The 24760-nt window shown below is 52.6% G+C and overlaps 1 protein-coding gene across 1 annotated transcript; it reads left to right on the forward strand.

Annotated features, from left to right (window-relative positions):
* The first annotated feature begins 134 nt into the window (after positions 1-134).
* On the forward strand, positions 135-23221 carry DEDD2 (death effector domain containing 2). Its single transcript, XM_033197897.1, has 6 exons — positions 135-192; positions 2430-2627; positions 3234-3599; positions 4984-5103; positions 11406-11546; positions 21999-23221. Exons 3-6 carry the CDS (start codon positions 3272-3274, stop codon positions 22388-22390), a joined length of 981 nt encoding a protein of 326 aa, XP_033053788.1. The 5' UTR covers positions 135-192; positions 2430-2627; positions 3234-3271; the 3' UTR covers positions 22391-23221.
* The last annotated feature ends 1539 nt before the right edge of the window (positions 23222-24760 follow it).

Consider the following 24760-nt stretch of genomic DNA (forward strand, 5'->3'; position numbering starts at 1 on the left):
AGAGCCCGCAGCGCAGGGCACGCGACCTTGCGCCTGCGTGTTGCCACTCAGGCGGGGCTCCGGGAGTTATCCACGCACACATCTGCGCCCCGTGGGCGGGGCTCAGGGCGAGGAGAGGCGCCTGCGCAGTTCTCCCGGACGCCCTTGGGCCAAGCGTCGGAGAGTTCTGTAGACAGACGCGGGCAGCCTTTGGTGAGCGTTGGGCTCATGGAGTGAACTGGGCGGCGGGAGACCTTGACAGAGGTGTCATTTCAAAGCTGAAGAGACGGAGCATTTCTGAGAGTACAGCTTTAGAGCCCGACACACTTGGAGTTTCGCCTCTCCGGGCCTCAGTTTTGCTGGTGTGAAGTGAGCTTGAGTCACAGCCACCTCAAAGGTTGTTTAAGGGGATTGGATGATATCACACATGCACAGCGCTCGTACACTGTAGGCGCCTACTACAACCCACTTAGCAAGACAGAATCCTTCACAGTTTGTTCAATTGCTTTCCTATCTTTCCTACTCTTCGTTTGATTTAATAATAGTCCCTTACCCGGCGCTCCTTGTGAGTTTAGCCCAGGACTATGCTTCCATAGCTTACCATTGCCATCCATTTGTTTCACAAGTAGGGAAACTGAGGTCCAGAGGGGGAAGGGATTTTTTGAGGGTTTTGTTTGAGACAGAATCTCGCTCTGTTGCCCAGACTGGAGTGCAGTGGCACGATCTTGGCTCACCGCAACCTCTGCTTCCCGGGTTCAACCGATTCTCCTGCCTCAACCTCCCGAGTAGTTGGGATTACAGGTGCCCACCACCACGCCCGGCTAATGTTTGCATTTTTAGTAGAGATGGGGTTTCGCCATGTTGGTCAGGCTGGTCTCGAACTCCTGATCTCAGGTAATGGGCCCGCCTCGGCCTCCCAAAGTGCTGGGATTACAGGCGTGAACCACCGCGTCCAGTCTTGTTTGTTTGTTTGTTTGAGACAGTTTTGCTATTGTTGCCCAGGCTGGAGTGCAATGGCGCGATCTCGGCTCAGGGCAATCTCCGCCTCCCGGGTTCAAGCGATTCTCCTGCCTCAGCCTCCAGAGTAGCTGGGCTTACCGGCATGCATCACCACGCCCGGCTAATTTTATATTTTTAGTAGAGACGGGGTTTCTCCATGTGGGTCAGGCTGGTCTTGAACTCCCGACCTCAGGTGATCCGTCCGCCTTGGCCTCCCAAAGTGCTGGGATTACAGGCGTGAGCCACCGCGCTCGGCGTTTGTTTGTTTTTTGAGACAAAGTCTCGTCATGTGGCCCAGGCTGGAGTGCAGTGGCACTATCTCTGCTCACTGCTCCCTGGTTCAAGCGATTCTCTTGCCTCAGCCTCCCAAGTAGTTGGGATTACAGGCGCGTGCCACCACGCCCGGCTGAGTACAGACAGGGTTTCACCATGCTGGCCACGCTGGTGTCGAACTCCTGGTCTCGTGTGATCCGCCCACCTCGGCCTCCCAAAGTGCTGGGATTACAGACGTGAGCTACCGTGCCCAGCCGATTCTTTTGAATTCACTGCTGCAGTTCAGGCGGAGCCAGTACTGGGCCAGTGCTAGGCAGGACCCAGGTGTCCCGACTCCCAAGAGGATTTAATTCCGAGGGTGGGAACCGGTCCAGGGAAGGGGACTTGTCTCAAGCACATGCAGGCCCTGCCTTGAGTCACCTAAGTGGGGGGCGTGGCGACCGTCACACAGAAGGCCCCGCGGTAAGGGGACACGCATACACCACAGCCTAGACGCCGATTCCCCGACAGACCCTCTCTAGTTGTTGCAAGTTAGGGAGCGGGTATCTGGGCGACCCCGGAGGGCAGAGATTGGAAGAGGTTACGGAGAGGCTGTTTTGGCTCTGGGTGGAGACATCTGACTGTGATGGGGGTCGTGATGGACGCCATCGAGATGTGCACAGTCTGAATGGAGGGTTCTGTTGCCGCCTGGAGGGAGGTATCCGTCCTGAACGTGAGATGAGCGAGTTCCGGTTTTGATCAGGGGAAGGAACTTCTAGACTGGGGGCCGGGGGTGGGGCGGGATTTCCAGTTGGGATCATGAGACAGCACAGTTGAGATGTAGATCCCTGGCTGTCACTAGAAGTGAGGGACAATCTAATGGAGAAGTGCCCAGGACCAGATCATATAAGGCCTAGGAGTTACTGGGAGCCAGGAATGTAGTGATTGTGTTCCTTTGCCACGGGCAACTAGGGGCAGTGGTGATGTGGGCGTCCAGCTCGTGATCAAGAGGGGGCTGTAGTTAATGAGATGAGTAGTTACAACTACTCGTGACGTGGCGCTACATGGCCCCGGAGGCTTGAGTCACGTGCGGGAAGTAGGGACCTGGAACCGGGTACCAGATACAGCCCCAAATGCGGCGCGCTCTCTCTCTGCGCAAGCGCAGCACCCGCAAACCAAGACACTTCTGTTGGGGGCAGGTCAAGCGGCCCAGGAAGGGCGGGGCTTGGAGGCATCGTTCTGCGCATGCGCTTAAGGGGCGTGGCGGTCGCACCTGCGCGAGTTGGGGGAAGGAGGAGGGGCGAGGTGACGCAGGCGTAATAATAGAGAAGGTGCCAGAAAGATCCAAAACAAGTGGCTGCGGCCGTCGCCCAGGAGTCAGCGGACGCCAGAATCTGGTGAGGATCCAGAGAGGCCTAATGGTGACTGGTGGCGGGTAGACGGGACCACCTGGGCTCTGGGAAGCAGGCGGGGCCGCCCTTGCAGGGCGAGGGGGATCGGATTCGGACGATACCACCTGTGTGGAGCAAAGGGGCTGCCTGGGTCGCTCTTCCGTGGAGGGGGCAGAGGGTCACTTTCGGGCGGTACCACTTGCGTATAGCCGGGGGACTCATCAGACGGTACCACTGGACGGAGCAAAGGGGCTCGTCTGGGCAGTCCTACCCAGAGTCAGGGTCAGTCGGCAGGGAGCCCCGGGGTGGACCCCGAGGCTTCTTGTGGACCCCGAGGCTTCTTTGGGCCGCATCGTTTGGTCGGGTCCGGGGGCGAGCTCCGAACGTAGCACGGTGGTGGGGGTAGAAGCAGAGCGGGCTCCGGCGTCCCGACCTGTTCTTAGGGGACCTCGGGCGGGACCATTCACTCCCGGGGGAGGGGGAAACCGAGGCGGTTGGGGGTGCGGGAGCGGCCCTGCCCGGCGCGACTGGGCGGGGGAGACGCGCTGGCGGTGTGGGGTTCGGGCCTCCGCGTCGCTGACCACTGCCCCCTCCCCGCTGTGTGGGTTCTAGGCCGGGTTCTGAGCTTGTTCCGCCTCCCTCCCCCGGGAATGGCGCTATCCGGGTCGACCCCGGCCCCGTGCTGGGAGGAGGATGAGTGCCTGGACTACTACGGGATGCTGTCGCTTCACCGTATGTTCGAGGTGGTGGGCGGGCAACTGACCGAGTGCGAGCTGGAGCTCCTGGCCTTTCTGCTGGATGAGGCTCCTGGTGCCGCCGGCGGCTTAGCCCGGGCCCGCAGCGGCCTAGAGCTCCTGCTGGAGTTGGAGCGCCGCGGGCAGTGCGACGAGAGCAACCTGCGGCTGCTGGGGCAACTCCTGCGCGTGCTGGCCCGCCACGACCTGCTGCCGCACCTGGCGCGCAAGCGGCGCCGGCCAGGTACGGTTGAATGGGAGGGTGTCACACTTCCCGGGAGGAAAGGGCCTGGCTCCCGCTGTGCCTCCTGGTGCCTGCAGCTTATGTCCCATTCCACTACTCCCTCTTCCCACAATATCAATGAGAAACACAAGAGGAGGGAAGCATGGCTTTGGGAATTTGGCCGCGTCAGTGATGATGATTATGGCCACTGTTTACGGAGGACTTGTTTCATGCGAGGCACAGCTGTCAGCCTTTCATATGAACTAGTGCCTTATAGCCTCCCAGTAATCCCACAAGGAAGTCCTGTTAGTGTCTTCACTGTAACCAGGAAAATAACAAGCTCAGAGAAGTTAAGCAGTTTGCACGTGTAGTAACAATCTTGTTTGCTGGGCCTAGGGGATACAAGATGGTGGGGCTGACAAGGTGTTTGTTCCATGAAGTTTAAGTTTAGTGGGACACTCAGAGAACTTATTTTTAGATGCTGTTTTAGGAAGACCAAAAATAATGGAATAGAGAGAGTCGGGAGAGCAGCAAGGTGAAGGGAGGCTTTGTCCTGAGGCCGCACTGCCAGCCATGCATAGACCCCAGGGGAGAAAAGCCCAGGGAGCATCCAAGGCCCGAGGTGGGAATTTGGCATCATCAGAGGCCAGTGTGGCAGGAGCAGAGGGGACCCAAGCTGGGGAGAGAGGGAGGTAAGTTATGTCATGAAGGGGCTTGCAGAGACCGTAGCTGGGAAGTGTGGGAGCCAGAATTCAAACCCAGCCAGCTTGTCCCCAGAGTTGATGCCCTTAATCCTTGTGAAGGAAGTGCCCCTGGAGGATAGCAGTCTTGAGGTGAGAAGCTAGGAGGGGTTCAGGCTGCCAGTAGCCCTGTGCATGCGTAGACCAAGCTTTTGTCTGGGTTGCTAAAGGGGCAGTGGCTAGTTTGGGGAGGGGGGATTATGGCCTTCCCTGGCCCAGAATAAGCCCATAGGATTTAGATAAGCAGGAGAAGGACAGCTCTAGGGAAGAGCTGACAGCGTTTTTGGGTATCTATGTCTGAACATTAGGGTCTAGAAGAGAAGATTTGGGGAGCCTGCACAGAGGCCTGCTTAATCCTTGGGGAGAGCTGGGGGCAGTTGATGCCAAGGCAAAGAGCGATTACAAAGACCCTGACCATGACTATCAACAGAATAACCTTGACAGTTTGAGCTGCCATAGATGTGGGTTAGATTGCCCCAAGTGGTGATGAGTTCTCTGTCTCAGGAGGCATCTGAGCAACCTCTGCAGGAGGTGTTTGAGAATGAGTGGTTATTTGGGCTCTGACTTCTGGGGAACTTAGGCACCCCGTGGTGCAGGCATTCTTCCCAGGGTGGGAATTAGGGCCAAGAGACTGAATGCTTCTTCCTGTTCTTCTCTTCCTCCAGTGTCTCCAGAACGCTATAGCTGTGGCACCTCCAGCTCTTCAAAGAGGACAGAGGGTAGCTGCCGTCGCCGTCGGCAGTCAAGCAGTTCTGCAAATTCTCAGCAGGGTCAGTGGGAGACAGGTGAGCCCAGCTAGGTGGGTGTGATGGCCGCATCCCTCTTTTCCTTATGAACTGTGCCTATCAAGGAAGGGGCCTGAGGGGTTATTCTGTCTCATTTTCACTGTGTGTGTGTATATATATGTATGTGTGTGTTTTCATTGCTACAAATACTCTGTTCTGAAGCAACATAGAATTGTTGCACATGGTTTCATATTTCATTTAAATGGTATTACATTGTGGGTATTACTCTGCACCTGGTGGTCTTTGCTAGACATGTCTGAGATTTATTCATGCTGACTATCTCTAATTGTTTTCTTTTAATTGCCATGCCCCAATTAACTTATTTATTCTCCTCACCACCCCTAATTTTTTTTTTTCTGTTTGTTTTTTTCAAGATAGGGGCTTGGTCTGTCATCCAGACTGGAGTACAGTGGTGAAATCATAGCTCTCTGCAGCCTTGAACTCCTGGGCTCAAGCTATCCTCCCTCCTCAGCCTCTCAAGTAGCTAGAACTACAGGGGCATGCCACCATATCTGGCTAATTTTTTCATCCTTTATAGAGATGGGGTCTTCCCCTTGTTGCCCAGACTGGTCTTGGACTCCTAGCCTCAAGCAATCCTCCCACCTCAGCTTCCCAAAGTGCTCGATTACAGATATGAGCCATCATGCCCAGCCACCCCTATTTGTTTTTTTTTGTTTGTTTGTTTTGAGACACAGTCTTGCTCTGTCACCCAGACTGGAGTGCAGTGGCGCAATCTCGGCTCACTGCAAGCTCCACCCCCCCGGGTTCATTACTTTCTCCTGCCTCAGCTTCCCGAGTAGCTGGGACTACAGGTGCCACCACCATGCCCAGCTAATTTTTTTTTTTTTTTTTTTTTTAGTAGAGATGGGGTTTCATATGTTAGCTAGGATGGTCTCGATCTCCTGACCGCGTCATCCGCCCGCCTTGGCCTCCCAAAGTGCCGGGATTACATGCGTGAGCCACTGCGCCCGGCTTGTTTTTTTTTTTTTTTTTTTGAGGCAGAGTCTCAATCACTCAGGCTGGGGTGCAGTGGTGCAATCTCTACTCACTGCAACCTCTGCCACCCAGGTTCAAGCAATTCTCCTGCCTCAGCCTCCCAAGTAGCTGGAACTATAGGCACATGACACCATGCCTGGCTAATTTTTTTGTATTTTTAGTGGAGATGAGGTTTCACCATGTTGCCCAAGCTGGTCTTGAACTCCTGGTCTCAAGAAGTCTGCCCACCTGGGCCTCCCAAAGCGCTGGGATTACGGGCATGAGCCACTGCGCCCTGGCCACCTCTCTTTTTTTTTTTATTATGTGAAATTTCAAACATAGAAGTTGAAAGATTAGTACAGTTAACATCTTCCACTTAGGTTCAATAACTGTTAAGATTTTCCTACTTTTGCTTTATGTGTATATGTAATTCTAGATTTTTTGTTGAACCCTTTGAAAGTAAATTACAGACATCAGGATGCTTTACCCCTAAATTAGGCATCCATGGAGAATAAGGATGTTCTCCTTTACTACTTTAAGACCATTATACCTAAGAAAATAAACACAAATACTCTGATATTCTAATGGTCAATTTTCACATATCCCCAGATTGTGGGGCCGTTCAGAATCTGTTCATAATTGAGTTGGCATGCATTCCATTGTTATGTCTCCTTAGTTTCCTCCCGTAGTGCAGAAACTGTCCCTACACCCCATACCTTTTTCTTTTTCCTGTAACATTGATTTATTCACCCTAGCAGGCCGGTTGTTTTGTAGAATGTCCTGATTGTTTATCTATTTCCTGATGGAGTCATTTAACTCGTCCTTCTTTCCCTTACATTTTTTATTAAATGGGAATTGTGTCTGAGGCTTGGTTAGATTCAGTTTATACGTTTCTGGCAGGAATAATCCTTGGTTGCTGCCATCTAGTTCATACTGGGAACTAGTACGGGAACAAATTTTCCTGCTTTTCTGATGCGGGAAAATTTGATCACCTGGTTAAGCGGATGTCTGCCATGTTTTTCCATTGCGAAGGGACGTTTAGTTCTCGTGGTTAGTAAACAGTCTATGAGGTGATACTTTGGCATGTCCTGTTCCCTAATAGCCATTTACTCAGTGGGTTTCACATGTGTGAGCTCCTTCTGAACCAGTTATCACATTGGTGTTTACAAAATGGTGATTTTTCTAATTCTTTTTCTTTTTTCTTTCTCTTTCAAGAGGTATTCCCCCAATGCTCCTTTGAGTTTGAGTGTCACTGTAGACCCATACGCTATTTACAGACTTGTTACAGTCAGTCAGTCTTCCTAAGGTTCCAGTTGGCTAGCCTCTTGTGTCTTCTTCATGTGTTTATATCGTTTTTTGGGTGCTTCCTGCTTTGTGGCACTGCAAGATGTCCTGGGCTCACTTTGAACTTTCCCTTCCCCACCCTAGAATCAGCGCTTTTAAAGGAAGCTGTGGTATTTAGAGACTAAAACCTGGATGCTGAGTGTGTATATTGTTTCTAGGTTCTTTCAGTGAATAGTGCTAGAGACTACTTTTCAAAAAGTTTCTGTTAGTATTTTAAATTTAAGATTAACATCATAGCCATGTTTGGTGGCTTATGCCTGTAATTTTAGTGCTTTGGGTGGCTGAGGCAGGAGGATTGCCTGAGGCCAGGAGTTCGAGATCAGCCGGGGCAATATAGTGAGACCCTGTGTCTAAAAAGATAAAAAACCTGGCTGGGTGCAGTGGCTCACACTTGTAGTCCCAGCAGTTTGGGAGGCTGAGGCGGGTGGACTGCTTCAGCCCAGGCATTTGAGACCAGGCTGGGCAACATGGCAAAACCCTGTCTCCATAAAAAATACAAAAAATTAGCCAGGTGTGGTGGCATGTGCCTGTAGTCCCAGCTACTCAGGAGGCTGAGGTAGGAGGATTGCTTGAGACAGGGAGGTGGAGGTTGCAGTGAGCTGAGATCACGCCACTGCACTCCAGTCTGGGTGACAGAGCAAGACTCTGTCTCAGAGAAAAAAAAATGAGCTGGGTGTGGTGGCATGCCACTGGTCAACAGAACGAGACCCAGACTCTAAACAAAGAAACAAGAACGTTACAAAGACTTTTTTTTGAGATGGAGTCTCACTCTGTCACCCAGGCTGGAGTATAGTGGCGCCATCTCAGCTCACTGCAAACTCTGCCTCCCAGGTTCAAACGATCCTCCTGTGTCAGCCTCCTGAGTAGCTGGGACTACAGGCACACACCACCACACCCAGCTAATGTATTTTTAGTATTTTAGTAGGAACAGGGTTTCACCATGTTGGCCAGGCTAGTCTCAAACTCCTGACCCCAGGTGAACTGCTTGCTTCGGCCTCCCAAAGTGCTGGGATTATAGGTGTGAGCCACTGCTCCCAGCCAGACTTTTTGTTTATTATTATTATTATTATTTTGAGAAAGAGTTTCACTCTGGTTGCCCAGGCTGAAGTGCAATGGCGTGATCTCGGGTTACTGCAACCTCTGCCTCCCGGGTTCAAGCAATTCTCCTGCTTCAGCCTCCTGAGTAGCTGGGATTACAGGCATGTGCCACCACGCCCGACTAATTTTGTATTTTTAGTGGAGACGGGGTTTCTCCATGTTGGTTAGGCTGGTCTCGAACTCCCGACTTCAGATGATCCGCCCACTTTGGCCTCCCAAAGTGCTGGGATTACAGGCATGAGCCACTGCACCTGGCCGCAGCCGACTTTTTTTTTTTTTTTTTTGAGACGGAGTCTCGCTCTGTCGCCCAGGCTGGAGTGCAGTGGCCGGATCGCGGCTCACTGCAAGCTCCGCCTCCCGGGTTTACGCCATTCTCCTGCCTCAGTAGCTAGGACTGCAGGCGCCCGCCACCTCGCCCGGCTAGTTTTTTGTATTTTTTAGTAGAGACGGGGTTTCACTGTGTTAGCCAGGATGATCTCGATACTCGTGATCCGCCGGTCTCGGCCTCCCAAAGTGCTGGGATTACAGGCTTGAGCCACCGCGCCCGTCCCAGACTTTTTTATACTGAAAGTCTTTCCTCTTAATAACATTGTGATGTGGATTTGTTTGATTTATTTTACAACAGTAATTAAATAGCATCAAAATAACAAAGTCAGTACAACTGCTGACTGTATCTAGTGAATGAAACTTAGATTTTATTTGTGTTTTTTGTTCTCTGAGCATATCCCATTGAGATTTTACAGTCAGAATGTTCTTCAAGTTATTTGAATAATTCTTTCATCTGATTATTCATGTTACCAATTATGTATACAATCCCCTCCTCCCTCCCTCCCTCCCTTCCTCCCTCCCTTCCTTCCTCCTTCCTTCCTTCCTTCCTTTCTTTTCCTTCTCTTCTTCCCTCTCCCTTCAATGGTCTAGCTCTGTTTCCCAGGCTGGAGTCCAGTGGCACAAACATTGCTTACTGCAGCCTAGACCTCCTGGACTCAAGCAGTCTTCCCACCTCAGCCACCCTAGTAGCTGGGACTACAGGCACATGCCACCACACCTGGCTAATTTTTTTTTTTTTTAAATAGAGACAGATTTTTCCATGTTGCCCCAGGTTCCAGGTTGGTTTTGAACTCCTAGGCTGTAGGCTGGGATTACAGACATGAACCACAGCGTCTGACCAGGTTCATTTTCTTCTGTGTTTAATTTTCTTTTCTTTTTTTTTTTGAGACAGGGTCTCACATTGTCGCTCAGGCTGGAGTGCAGTGACACAATCTTGGCTCACTGCAGCCTCCGGCTTCCAGGTTCAAGTGATTCTCCATCCTCAGCTTCCCCAGTTGCTGGGATTACAGGTGAGCACCAACATGCCCAGCTGATTTTTGTATTTTTAGTAGAGACAGGTTTCACCATGTTGGTCAGACTGGTCTCGAACTCCTGATATCAAGTGATCCACCCGCCTGGCCTTCCAGAAGTGCTGGAATTATAGGTGGGAGCCACCGCATGCCTGGCCTGTTTGTGTTAATTTTATGGTTTATTTCTTTTAACTTTTTAAATGTGTAAATCGGTTACATGAGTCAAAAGTCAAAACTGAAGCATGGGGCCGGGCTTGGTGACTCAACGCCCATAATCCCAGCACTTTGGGAGGCTGAGGCAGGTAGATCACTTGAGGTCAGGAGTTCCAGACCGGTCTGGCCAACATGGTGAAACCCATCTCTACTTAAAATACAAAATTAGCCGGTTGTGGTGGCAGACACCTGTAATCCCAGCTACTCAGGGGCCTGAGGCAGGAGAATTGCTTGAACCTGGGAGGCAGAGGTTGCATTGCGCCACTGCACTCCAGCCTGGGCAACAAGAGCGAAACTGGGTCTCAAAAAACAAAACAAAACAAATATGAAAAGTGTTTTTTGACTAGGCATGGTGGCTCACGCCTGTAATCCCAGCACTTTGGGAGGCCGAGGCGGGCGGATCACAAGGTCAGGAGATCGAGACAATCCTGGCTAACACTGTGAAACCCCGTCTCTACTAAAAAATACATAAAACTAGCCGGGCGAGGTGGCGGGCGCCTGTAGTCCCAGCTACTCGGGAGGCTGAGGCAGGTAGATCACTTGAGGTCAGGAGTTCCAGACCGGTCTGGCCAACATGGTGAAACCCATCTCTACTTAAAATACAAAATTAGCCGGTTGTGGTGGCAGACACCTGTAATCCCAGCTACTCAGGGGCCTGAGGCAGGAGAATGGCGTAAACCCGGGAGGCGGAGCTTGCAGTGAGCCGAGATCATGCCACTGCACTCTAGCCTGGGCGACAGAGCGAGATTCTGTCTCAAAAAAAAAAAAAAAAAGAAAGAAAAGTGTTTTTAGACATGTCATTTCTACTATTGGGTGCCCCTCACCCCCAATTCATTCATTTCTAGTCTGTGCTTCCAGTGTTTCATTTTGCAAATATATATACTTTTAATTTCCTTCTTATGCAAAGTACAGCACACTGTACATACTTATTTGTATCTTGCTTTATTTCCTTAAACAGTCTATCTTGGAGATCTCCCTATATTCCTGTTTTTTCTTGCCAGATATGTTGTACCCAGGTTTTCATCATGATAAACAATGCCCTGGTGGCGGTTGTCATGTTTGTCTCCTGGTGTAAGTGTGCAGAGATTTCTCTAGGGTTCCATCACACCTGGAGTGGGCCTGCTGCAGCATGATAGGGTGTGTTCATCTGCCCTTCCTAGATGATACTAGTTGGTACTCTTCAACTTTTAGACAGGGCCACTGAAGAAGGGAGGCAGAGTGGCTCACTCAGGGGCTCAGCACGAAGAACACCTTGAGTTATTTTCCAGGCATACAGCTGGGCACTCTAGCTGTCATCCTAGTCGTCCTCAACTTGCCCCATTTTTTTCTTTTCAGGCTCCCCCCCAACCAAGCGGCAGCGGCGGAGTCGAGGCCGGCCCAGTGGTGGTGCCAGACGGCGGCGGAGAGGGGCTCCAGCCGCACCCCAGCAGCAGCCAGAGCCCGCCAGACCTTCTTCCGAAGGCAAAGTGACTTGTGGTAGGTGTCTGCAGGCCTTGGCAATGCATGCCCCGGGCGGGCTACAGAGGGTGGGAGAAATGAGCATTTTTCTGGGGTATATGACACACTTGGCAGATGAGTGGCAGCTCTCGTTCACCACAGTGGAATTCTTGTCCTTTTTCTTGCCATCTTGCCTGTCTACATCCTGTCCATCGTTGAAGGATCAGATTTTGTGCCACCTCCTTCAGGAAGCCTTTCCTGACAACCTTCTGCCCTAGTTTCATTTGTGTATTCAGTAAACATCTGCCTGGGTTTACTTATTCAGATGTTTCTTGTGCAGTGGCATCATATCACAGGCTAAAAAAACAACGATCCTGGATCAGGCTGCCTGATTTACATCCTGGTCTTGGCACTTAAATAAGTTGTCCGACTTCAGGCCAGTAATTGAACCTCTCTGCCTCAGTTTCATTTCGTTTCTTTCTTTTTTTTTTTTTTGAGACGCTGTCTCCCTCTGTCTCCCAGGCTGGAGTGCAGCGGCGTGATCTTGCCTTACTGCAACCTCCGCCTCCTGGGTTCAGCAGTTCTCCTGCCTCAGCCTCCCAAGTAGCTGTGATTACTGGCACCCACTGCCGTGCCCAGCTGATTTTTGTATTTTCAGTAGAGACGGGTTTCACCATGTTGGCCAGGCTGGTCTCGAACTCCTGACCTCAAGTGATCCACCTGCCTCGGCTTTCCAAAGTTCTGGGATTATAGGTGTGAGCCACCGTATCCAGCCATCCACCTCAGTTTCCACATCTGTAAAATGAGGCTGATAATCGCCTCCCTGTTTGGATTGTTGAGAGAAAACAGATTTACCCACGGTATGCCTGGAGCAGCGCCCAACCCGGCACACGCTGTATGAGGGTTTATTGTTCTCACTGTTGCTACGCAGTATGCCTGGGGCAGGAGTGCTGCAGCAAGGGTTCCCGCTCTTGTGGAGCTGACCTAGTCAGGTGACCAGTGAGACTGAAGATCATTTTAGACAATGATAAGCGCCACAAAGAGAGGGTGGGAGCATGTGGAGGAGCCAGGCTGGGGCCGGAGCAGCTGGGCCTGGAGGACCACGGCAGGGATGACAGTTTGGATTTTATTCTGTGCACCAGGCACTGTCAATGGGTTTTGAGCAGGAGGGTGATATGATGTGATACCTCTTCAAGGAACTCTAACTCCATCTGGAAAATCGGTTATTAAGCAAGTTAGGGTTTTCAAAGTGTTTAGCACGCACTGGGCATCTAGTAGGTGCTCTGCTAGGTGTGTGTTAAGTAGATTAAATTAACCACTTGAAGAGGCTGTGAGGTCTGCGGAGAAGGACTGGGCAGAGGTCTGGCCTGAGGGTCGTGTTGGAGAGGGTGAGGAGAAGTGACCTAGGAAATAAAAAAGGGCACTGGCCATAGGGCTGACTGTAGACACGGTGGACTGGGGACTCTGCTGTGAGACTGCTTTGACCTTGCCCTTGAGAAATTCCACTTGGTCCTGTGGGGAGGACACAGCCATGAGCACCCCCTCAACTGTAGTACTCCTTTCTCTAGTTGGGCAGGCTTTGGAAACACAGAAGGGATCAGATATGGTCTTCGAGCTCTCAGGCTGCAGAGAAGACAGATGAGAAAAGTGGCAGCCAGGCTGGTGTGACAGGTGGCACAGGTATTGTGAGTGCAGGGGCTCTGGCGTGTACAGGGAGTCCCCTGGTCAACCCCAGTTTCCTTGTGGAGGTGCCATGTCTAGAATAAGCTCAAGGAAGCTGGAAGAGGAGCTGGGAAGGGTGATCCTGGCAGAGTGACTTATGTGTGCAGTCCCCAGCCGGATGTGGTCAGGGCTGAGTCTGTCTGGAGCAGAGGCTTTGTGGGTGAGAGCAGGTTGAGATGAGACAGGTGGGGGGCCTTGAAAGTTTGGATTTTATTCCAGGGGGTGGTGGGTGGGGGAGCCATGGAAGGGTTTATTTGTTAATTCCTTCATCCAGTTTTTATTAGTGAGCATCATCTCTATGCCAAGCACTGTTCCAGGCACGGAGGGCACAGAATTGGACCAGGTGAAGAAATTCCTCAGCCTCCAGAAGTTTACATTATAGTGGGCGAGACAGATAACTCGAAAATAAGCCAGCATAGCAGGTGGCGTCAGCTAGTGACAAGTCCTAATGAAACATGAGGCCAGGGGTGGTGCTGAGCCCCTGTGGAGGGCTGAGGCTGCTGAGGGAGGGGAGGAGGCACTTGAGGGGAGCGGCAGGTGCTCAAGGTGGAAGGGTTCAGTGGAGGAGGCCAGTGTGGAAGCTGGAGGTCAGGAGGCCTAGTTGGAGCTGGTGAGATGCTGGCATGTCCCGTCTTCCAGGAGACCTTGGCCTGGAGGTGCTTCCTTCTACCATCTGCAGAGCTTTCTCCAGCCCACAAAGCACGCACACCTGCCCCCTCCTAGTGCCCATGATGGCCCTCCAGGGAGTAGGCATCATGCCCACTTTGTAGATGAGGCAGCAGATACCTGTGCTGGGTGCTGTCAGAAGAAACAGACCTAGAGAGCCAGCTCTAGGTCCAGGCAGCTACACGGGCTTGTGGGGCAGAGTTTGAGGGGGTGGTTGTCTGGTGGTGACTCCCCCTGGAATCAGCCAGTAATTCCCAGAGCCACCAGGCTGGCTGGGCAGGTGAGGGAGTCATTGCCTCAAGGAAGACAGAAACAGGCCAAGGGAGGCTTCGAGTCTCTTTCCCAAGGCGAGGAGGTTGTTAACCAGGGCATGGCTAGGCCTCTATGGGAGATGGGTGAGCAGGTCTGACTGCTGACTCACCAGGCAGGGTGGGACTGGAGTGAGGCTCTCCCCATCTGGGCTCCTGTTTTTCCCTCTGAAAAATGGGATGGCTTACTTTTAGAGAGGCCAAATGCCAGAGGTGGAAGGCCTTACTGAAGAAGAGGCCTGCCATTCTTGACCTCTCCTCCGCTGTGATACCTGTGACTCCCCGCCAGCTGCCCTCCATTGAGGGATAGAACTAGACAAACTCCCAACTGCCTGAGACAGTGAGGAAGGGCACCTTGGTGGTCCTAGGCTTGGACACAGGACATCTGAGCGACCATGTCCTTCTCAGGGTCTGTGGTGGGCACTACACACCTGGCCCTGAGTTCTCAAGACAGCCATTGAGGTGGGGTGACATCTTGCAAAGGAAGAGGCATGCTCAGGGAAAGGCAGTCACTAGTCTCAGTGGCAGGGGGCAGAGCTGGGCTGAAACTTGGGTTTGTTTATTTGTTTATTCCATATGTATTTATAGAGTATTTATTATTCGCTAGGTTAGCAGGGATGGGAGGCCCTGCCCTCATTGAGCTTGTGTTGTGGTGGGAGAAAGCCGAGAGAGAGATTTCAGATGTCAGGGGAAGGATGTTCCCGATGGAGAGGACAGCGGGAGCACAGGCCCAAGTGGGATGTGCCAGTGCTCAGGCGCAGCCTGGAGGATGGCAAGGAAACTGGCAGGAATGGAGGAGTAGGGTGGAGGCCCCTAGGAGAGGGAACCAGGGCAAATCCTGCAGGGCCTGGATTTTGCATTTTTTTTTAATTATGGAAAGCAGTTGGAGGATTTGAATGACAGGATCAGCTTTGCTTCTCCCCTGCAATTTTTTTTTTTAATTATGAGACAGGGTCTCACTCTGTCTCCCAGGCTGGAGCACAGTGGCTCAATCTCAGCTCACTGCAACCTCCGCTTCCCAGGTCAAGTGATTCTCCAGCCTCAGCCTCCTGAGTAGCTAGAACTGCAAACGTGACCCACCATGCCTGGCTAATTTCTGTGTTTTTTTTTTTAGAGGCAGGGTCTTGCCCTGTTGCCCAGGCTGGTCTTGAACTCCTGAGCTCAAAGCAGTTCACCTGCCTTGGCCTCCCAAAGTGCTGGGATTACAGTCATGAGCCACCACCTGGCCCCTGCAATTTTTTCTATGGAAAATATACCAAAGTGGATAGACTAGCTTCAGCCATTGTCAACTCATGACTGATCTTAACTTAGGATAATTAGGAATTTTGGAGTCAATTCTCGTTGCCCTATGATGTCATCTGTAGATGTTTCACTGTGTATTTTATTTTTTTTGAGATGGAGTTTTGCTCTTGTTGCCCAGGCTGGAGTGCAATGACATGATCTCAGCTCATTGCAACCTCTGCCCCCCGGGTTGAAGCAATTCTCCTGCCTCAGCCTCCTGAGTAGCTGGGATTACAGGCATATGCTACCACACCCGGCTAATTTTGTATTTTTAGTAGAGACGGGGTTTCTCCATGTTGGTCAGGCTGGTCTCAAACTCCCGATCTCAGGTGATCTGCCTGCCTCGGCCTCCCAAAGTGTTGGGATTACAGGTGTGAGCCACTGTGGCTGGCCAAAGATAAAAACAGGGTTTCGGCCGGGCGTGGTGGCTCAAGCCTGTAATCCCAGCACTTTGGGAGGCCGAGACGGGCGGATCACGAGGTCAGGAGATCGAGACCATCCTGGCTAACACGGTGAAACCCCGTCTCTACTAAAAATACAAAAAAAAAACTAGCCGGGCGAGGTGGTGGGCGCCTGTAGTCCCAGCTACTCGGGAGGCTGAGGCAGGAGAATGGCATAAACCTGGGAGGCGGAGCTTGCAGTGAGCTGAGATCCGGCCACTGCACTCCAGTCCGGGCGACAGAGCGAGACTCCGCCTCAAAAAAAAAAAAAAAAAAAAAAAAAACAGGGTTTCACATCAAAAAAGATTAATAACTCCTTACTATCAAATATCTGATCAGTGCTCAGATTTTCAGTTGTCTCATAAGTGTAGGTTCTCTGAAGTCTGTCCTTTCCCCTACCATCTCTCTTTCTCTGCCTTGCGTTGTAGTTTTTGAAAGCAGTTGTCCCGTAGCATTTCCCGAAGACTGGATTTTGCTGACTGTATCCTGCAGTAGGGTTGATTCAGTGTGTTCTACCCTGTCTTTTGTATTTCCTGAAGATTGGTAGTGGGTCTGGAGAGGCTTGATCAGATTCTGGTTTGATGTTTTGTTTTCCTCAAGCCTGCTTCTGAGGGTGTGTTGTGCCCCTCCATCAGGAAGCAGATCATGGCTGCTTATCCCTCTCTGAAGTTGGAGGCAGCTTCTCCTCATTGCCTCAAATCAGTAGTTCAGTAGGAGTTGAAGAACTTTCCATTTGACATGATGATGCTGGCTTTGTTGTGGAGAAGAGATGAGTGAGGCAAGCTAGAATGTTGGGAGGGGTCCCACCATTGTCCAGAGGGGGCTGGTGCTGGTCCTGGTGTGGTGGCAGGGGCAGGTGTGGGGTCTCTCCACTGAAGCACATTGGCCGCCTCTCTCCAGCAAGGCTGGAAGCCCCCCAGTACTGTGGAAGCACAGGTCCTCTTTTTCCCCAGCCCACCTGTGTTAGTTCATTTTTGTGTTGCTATAAAGAAATACCTGAGACTGTAATTTGTAAAGCAAAGAGGTTTATTTGGCTCACCGTTCTTCAGGCTGTATAAGAAGCATGGTGCCAGCATCTGCTTCTGTTGAGGACCTCCAGAAGCTTCCACTCATGGTGGAAGGCCAAGGGGAGCTGGCTTGTCACATGGCAAGAGGTGGGGGGTGGGGGAGCTGCCACACTCTTAACCAGCTATCACAGGAAATACCAGAGCAAGAACTCACTCGTCACCAAGGGATTCATGAGGGACCCAGCCCCATGATCCAACACCTTCCATCAGGCCCCACCTACAATATTGGAGTCACATTTCAGCATGAGATTGGGAGAGAACTCACATCCAAACCTGATCACCACCCAAACTAGGAACTCTTGGAGGGAGGACTTGAGTGAGGTTCATCTCTGGGCTCCCAGACACACCCAGCCCAGGACCTGTTCCCTCGAACTTCGCCCTGGTCCCCCACTGAGTAGCCCATTTCACTTGATGTCCCATCTGCCCAAAGAGAGACTGGTGAGGTGGGGGTGGGGGACAAAAGGGTGCCAGGCCCACCTGCGTGGAGGAAGCAGGAGCAGCTCTCCTCTCCTCTCTAGGAAGGCGTGGCACCTGCCCCTGTACCCCCCAGGGACAGGGAACTTTTCCCCACAGCTGCCAAAGTGGAAAAGATGCAGCCAGCTCCCGGTCCAGCACACATGGTGCTGGGTACTCTTCCCGCCTCCCTGCTCAGGGCCACACTGGACAGTTCCTCCACTTCTCTCCGTATCTACTGCTCTCATCCTGGACAGCCACTTGTGACCCTTCCCCACCTGCTGCCCTGGCCCTGTTTCTACCCACCTGCCACTTCACAGCACAGCTGGAGTCGCCCCTAAGTCAGCAGGTCCTGCCTCTTGTCCTCTCTGCATGCCTGGCCTTCCTGGCCTCCCCTCTTTCCTTGCATTCAGCCCCAAATTATCACAATAGCCCCACATGGGCGGCTGCTAGGGGGAGCCTTGTTTTACACAGGAGGCCAGCGAGGTGCAGAGAGGTGTGGTTACCTCCAGAGGCCGTAGAATCTTGAGTCTGCTGGCGATTGGGATTGAGATCAGCCTCCCTGACCTGGCTGCCAGTTCTCCTCTAATGCCCTTCTCCCCTCCACATTCCTGCCACACCGGCCCCTCAGCCTGTGCAGGCCTGAAGTTCATTTTCTCTCTGGACTTCCATGAATGCTCATCTCTCCTGAGAATGCCATTCTTTTTTTCTCTCCTGTTTTTCTTTCTAAACTTACTTGTCCTCCTTCACATTTTACTTCAGATGTCATTTTCTAGAGAGATCCTCTCTGATCCTTTCAATCTAAACTATAACTTGCCCTGTCTAATTTTCTCTGCTGGCCCTCAGGATGTCTTTTAGTTGTGTATTTGATGTGTATGGTTCTGTGTGAGGTAGCAAACAGGATAGGGGTAGTTAAGAGCTCCGATGCAGGAACCATACACTTCAGGTAAAATTCCAGCTTTGCCATTTCCTGTCTGGTGGCCTTAGGCAGGTGACTCAACTTGTGTGCCTCAATTTCCCCATCTGCAGAAAAGGGATAATAACAGCATCACCTCATAAGGTTGTGGGGACAATCAAAGGGGTCAGCAGATGTGAAGTATGTAGTACTGTGCCAGCCCGTAGTAAAAGCTATATGCAGGTGTCACCTGTTGTGATTATTTTGGGGAGGGGTAAAGCACACGATTGGGTGCCAAGAGTGGAGCAAACGCTCAGAGAAGGCTCGCCTTCTCCTATTGCCTGGTGGCACCTCCCTGTCTTTTCCCTGTGCACCATGATCATGCTTTCCAGCTCAGAGGTGGGAGTGTGGTCTGCTGAAGGATTTGCTCATCTGTAAATGGGGCTGATGAAGTGCTCTGAGGATTAGATGGGCTGAGAGAGGAAAGCCCTTGAGTAGAGCCTGGCTGTGGGGAGTGCTTCCTAACTGGGTTACATGTCTCCCTGTCCCACTTGTGGCAGGGCCCTCGTGTCACCGTAGCATGCCTGGCATTCATGAAATATCTGTTGAATAAGAGATTGAGGCCGGGCGCGGTGGCTCACACCTGTAATCCCAGCATTTTGGGAGGCCGAGGCGGGCGGATCACAAGGTCAGGAGATCGAGACCATCCTGGCTAACACAGTGAAACCCTGTCTCTACCGAAAATACAAAAAAATTAACCGGGCGCAGTGGCGGGCGCCTGTAGTCTGAGCTACTCGGGTGGCTGAGGCAGGAGAATGGCGTGAACCCCGGAGGCGGAGCTTGCAGTGAGCCGAGTTCATGCCACTGCACTCCAGCTTGGGTGACAGAGTGAGACTCCGTCTCAAAAAAAAAAGGATTGAATGGGGGCACAGAGATCTACTCTGGCCTTGTCCCTTTCCCCTGTCCACTCTGACATGGTAGGGGCTCTGGGTGAATTGAGAATTTACACCAGAGGTCCACGCTGGGGAGAAGGACGAACTGAGAGAGGACTCAACTGGGTGGGATATGGGGGTCCCACTAGCTGAGCCTTGGCAAGTGTTCTGGATGAAGGAGGTAGACAGGTCATTTTCTAAGTAAGGCTCTTGTGGGGAACATTTTCTTGTGACTCGAGTGCACGGTATAGGGGGACATGGCAGGGATTGGAGGAGCCCAAGGAGGAGGTTGGCTTAGGGACCCACGAGAGAGAGGTGAAGGCCTGGGTGAGGGCCATAGTGGTAGGGAGGTGGGTGTCGAAATTACAGTTCCTGTTTCTGGGAGCCTTCTTTCTCGTAGGGCTGTGAGTCAAGTATTTTACGAGTTGCCTCATTTAATCCTTGTGACCTCAATGTGCAGTAAGGACCTCTTGTTTGTTTGTGTGTCAGATGGGGAAACAGGCTCAGAGAGGTGAGTCACATGCCCAAGGCCCCACAGCTTAGAGAGTGGCAGAGCTGGGACTCACCTCAAGGTCTGTGGGACTCCGCCACCTGGCCCTGCCTCTGTGGCCAGCCACCCCTGTGTGGCCTGGAACAGGCGCTGCTCCTCCCAACCCCCTGCTTTCCCACCCACATTGATTGAGGTCATGGCCAGTTGCTTACTGGAGTCAAGGACTCAGTCAAGGACCTTGTCTTCTGGATAGAGACAGCTGGGCCTGAATGCCGTGGGAGGGCCGGGGGGCTGAGGCCGGGCAGGCTTCCCTGGGCATTGAGTGGGGAGGATGGGGTTCCCCTAGAGCCAGAAAGAAGAAGGGTTTGGGGTGGGAGGAGGAAGTGGGCAGGGCTGTGAGGTTGTCTTGGGGAGCAGAGGCCCTGCCTTCTCTTTTCTGCTCAGTGGCTGACATGGTCTATGAAAGTTGAAGGGAGCCACAGCATGAGATGTTCCCTCCCAGAGCCTCGTTTCCTTATCTGTCAAGTGGGCTAACGGTGGCCCCTGCCCCACAGGGCTGATTCTGTTGCATTCCCAAGGGTCAGGTAATTGGCATATCAGAGGGGTTGGTGGCTGCCATTCCAGGAGCACCCCTTGTTCCTTTCCATCCGTTGTTCTCTTTTTAATCTTCTTAACAGCTCCTCACAGCAGGAATTGTCCCCTTGTTTAGGCAGGAACCCATGCTCAGAGAGGTTGTGACTTGTCACAGGTCACACTGCTGAAGGCTCCTGTGTGGGAATCCACTTCATTAATTGATTGAGGAGCCTACTCTCAGACATAGGAGGTTAAATAACCTCTGTCAGGCACTGCCATTGCCTGGCCGTGTGACCTTGGGCGAGTCACTTCATTTCTCTTGGCCTCCATTTCTTCATCTGTAAGTTGGTGGTAATAGGACCTGTCCCACAGGGTCATTTGTAGGTTAAATGAGTTTCTGTGATTCAAGTACTTGGCGTAGCGCCTGGCAGATAGTCAGCACTCTGAAAGTGTTGGCTGCTGCTATTTCTGGCTCACAGCTGATCCTCAGGACAGCCTTACTGGATGTGTAGAGAGAGTGGGGGGGGGGGGGTACTGTTTCTAGCCCAGGTGATGGGTGGGAATTCAGAAATCCCGGAAGAGAGGTGGTATGCGAAGTTCATGATTACAGGATAGCCTCAGAAGTCCAGTGTCCTGTCCCCTGTGCACAGCTGCCACCTCATTTGGGCATATGTGGGGACAGCTGTGACAGAAACCAACTCAAACTGGCTTCAGCAAAAAGGGGAGTTGAGTGTAGCTGAAAATCCAGCTACGATCGTGGGCTAATGTGATGACCTCAGGAATCTTTTTCTCTCCGTGGCTGGCCCTATGTAGGCTTCCTTCTCTCCTCTTGGCACAGTGGCCCCCAGCAGCTCTGGGCTTCCAGCCCATCATCTTAGCAGCTCTGTGGCAAGAGAGCACCTAACTCCCAGTAGAGCCAGCACAGGTCCAGCCGCAAGCCTCCCGGGCCTGGTCAGGACCCTGCGCCTCTGCAGTGGTGGCTCAGGTGGATGGGAGGGATGGGGATGTGGTTGGCACCATGTGAATCTCATTATTTGGGGGCTGGGTGTGAGGCTGGTTGCCTAAAGGCAAGTCCATTAGTTCGTGCATTAGTTCTTCACAACTACATATTGAGTACCCACTATGTGCCACAGTTACACAAGTGAACAAAACAGACAAAAACTCCTTCCTTCCTGTCATCTCTCTCTCCACACTGAGTGTAGAGACAGAAGATGAGCAGATAGTGACAGAGGAGGTTAGAAGGTGATAAGTGCCTTGGACAAAAATGGAGCAGGGTGTGGGACCTGGTGTGCTGTGGAGAGGGCTGGGTGGGTGGTTACAGTTGTAAATAGGTTGGTCTAGGTGGGCCTTGTTGGAAAGGTGGCTTTTGAGCAAAGACCTGAAGGAAGAAAGTGAGCAAGTGTTGTGCAGATAAAGGGAAAGAGCACCCCTGGCAGGGGAGAGGCTTGTTGGAGCAGTGAGGAGGTGGTGGGGCTGGAGAGGAGGACAACGTACTTGGTTACGGAACCCCACAGAGCCGGGGAGGCTGTGTCAGGACTAGGGTGTGGCTACCGGAAGTGGGTGGAGGGAGAAGGCTGGAGGGAGGACGGGTGGTGGTGGTCGTCCCCGTAAGCAGTGTGTCTAGTGTTGGCCCCCTCCCTGACAAATCCCTCCTTCCCCTGCAGACATCCGGCTCCGGGTTCGAGCAGAGTACTGCGAGCATGGGCCAGCCTTGGAGCAGGGCGTGGCATCCCGGCGGCCCCAGGCGCTGGCTCGGCAGCTGGACGTGTTTGGTCAGGCCACCGCGGTGCTGCGCTCAAGGGACCTGGGCTCCGTGGTTTGTGACATCAAGTTCTCAGAGCTCTCTTATCTGGACGCCTTCTGGGGGGACTACCTGAGTGGTGCCCTGCTGCAGGCCCTGCGGGGCGTGTTCCTGACTGAGGCCCTGCGAGAGGCTGTGGGCCGGGAGGCTGTTCGCCTGCTGGTCAGTGTGGATGAGGCTGACTATGAGGCTGGCCGGCGCCGCCTGTTGCTGATGGAGGAGGAAGGGGGGCGGCGCCCGACAGAGGCCTCCTGATCCAGGACTGGCAGGACTGATCCCACTCTGAGTCTCTGGCCACCTTCTCCTGGGAAGACGACCATCTCTACCCCTAGAGGACTGTCACTCCAGCATCTCTGAGGACTTCGACAGGACCAGGACAGCAGGCCCCTTGACAGCCCCTCCCACAGGATGTGGGCTCTGAGGCCTAAACCATTTCCAGCTGAGTTTCCTTCCCAAACTCCTCCTACCCCCAGGTGTGCTCCCTTAGCCTCTGGAGGCAGGGGCTAGGCCTGTATCTCAGAAGGGAGGGGCACAGCCACACACTCACCAAAGGCCCCTGCACATTGTATCTTGGGCTGTCTGCACGCTCACAGGTGCACACACTTGCTCATGCTCACACTGCCCCTGCTGAGATCTTCTCTGGGCCTCTGCCCTGGCCTGCTTCCCAGCACACACTTCGGCCTAAGGGCTTCTCTCTCAGGACCTCTAATTTGACCACACCCAACTTGGCTTCAGCCACACCAGTGGGCACTGGAGCTGGGATGCACCATGGGGCCTGCTCACCTTGCCCACACATCTCCAGCCAGCCAGGGCCCTGCCCAGCTTCAATTTACAGACCTGACTCTCCTCACCTTCCCCCTGCTGCCCAGAGCTGGACATAGACTTGCACTTGGACTCTCACCTGGAGTGTCACATGGGAGTGTTGTGGCAGCATCAGACCAAGGCCTACTGTTGCACATGGGGCCAAAACCAGTAAATAGCTGCCTTCTTGGAAAGGGAATGCAAAGGCTTTGGGGGTAATGGAAAAGACCTTTTACAAATGATACCAATTAAACTGCCCTGGAAAGGGCATACCATAGGTGGGCATCGGCCTCTCTAGGACTCTTTATTTATTTATTTTTAATTTAAAAATTTTTTAGAGTTGAGGGTCTTGCTATGTTGCCCAGGCCAGCCTCAAACTCCTGGGCTCAAGCGATCCTCCCGCCTCAGCCTCCCAAGTAGCTGGGACTACAGGTGCCCATCACCACGCCCAGCTTTTGGACCACAGTAGGCTGGGGGAAGGAGTGTTCCTGGCCCAGTGTTAGGGGCTGGAGCGTGGGCAGGATGCTGGACCATATGCCAGCTGATAACCACACGCTTGTCTTCCCTCCGGGCCTCAGTCTTCTCATCTGTCAAGGAAAGAGAATACTGCCTCTGAGTCAGAAACTCTTCCAACCATCTTCACACGTGCTTTGCTCCTGTATGTCCTTGGGGGCTCCCAGAGATTTTTTTTTTTTTTTTTGAGACAGAGTCTCTCTCTGTCGCCTAGGCTAGTGTGCAGTGGCGCCATGTCGGCTCACTGCAAGCTCTGCCTCCTGGGTTCACGCCATTCTCCTGCCTCAGCCTCCCGAGTAGCTGGGACAACAGGCGCCCGCCACCACACCTGGCTAATTTTTCGTATTTTTAGTAGAGACGGGGTTTCACTGTGTTAGCCAGGATGGTCTCTATCTCCTTACCTTGTAATCCGCCCACTTCGGCCTCCCAAAGCGCTGGGATTACAGGCATGAGCCACTGCGCCCGGCTGCTCCCAGGATTTTTAATTTGTTCCGTGAGGTGGGCCGGCTACACCCAAGGCTGATGGAGCCCCTAAGCTTTGGAAATGGAAAAGATAGGCAGCCAGGTGTTCTCTGCCTGGAATTCATCTCCACGTAGCTCCCTACTGGTCACACCTTCTGGACGTTCACCTTCTCTTCACCTGGGTCTCTTCTTTCCGAGGCCAAACACTTCCTCCTGCTGTTCCGTGGCTCCAGCTGAGGTTGTGGCCTCCTGCCCTTCCCCCACTGCTCGTGTAAGGGCTCAGGAACTCAAGTTTCTCTTACTCAATACTCAGGGTTTTCCTTCGTGAGGGGGAAGGGACTCAGGGGTGGGGTGGGGGGTAGGGTGCCAGGGATTTCCAAGGCTGCCTTTCCTGCAGGGAGGGGTGCCACTGCCCACACCTTGGAGCCTGTCCTGGAACTTCAACCTGTCTTAATGTGCAGGAGGGGAGTGGCAAAGTCTAGTCGTGAGTCCCATCCAGGAGCCAAGGCCTGGCCCAGCCAGCTGCTATGTGATCCCAGGTTCTGCCTTGACCCTTTCTGGGAGGAAGCTGAGTTCCACCGGACACCTACTCAAGGTCTATTTAGCACTCAGCCACGCTGTGGGATTTTAAACCCGTATTTGATGTGAAATGGACTGAGAGAGGGCAGGTGATTTACCTGAGGGGTGGGAGCATTGAGATGGAGAGTACCTTAGTGACTGCAGTTAGGTGGGGATTCCACTCCCTTGCCCTGACCCTTCCATTTTCATGACCTAAGGCTGAGGTTGTCCTCTAGGTGGGGTTACCTGTGTTTGGGCTCTCAACTACTGAGCTAAATTCTAGGACCTGCC

The sequence above is a fragment of the Trachypithecus francoisi genome, unplaced genomic scaffold, assembly GCF_009764315.1.
Source record: "Trachypithecus francoisi isolate TF-2019V2 unplaced genomic scaffold, Tfra_2.0 Contig01705, whole genome shotgun sequence".
NCBI lineage: Eukaryota > Metazoa > Chordata > Mammalia > Primates > Cercopithecidae > Trachypithecus > Trachypithecus francoisi.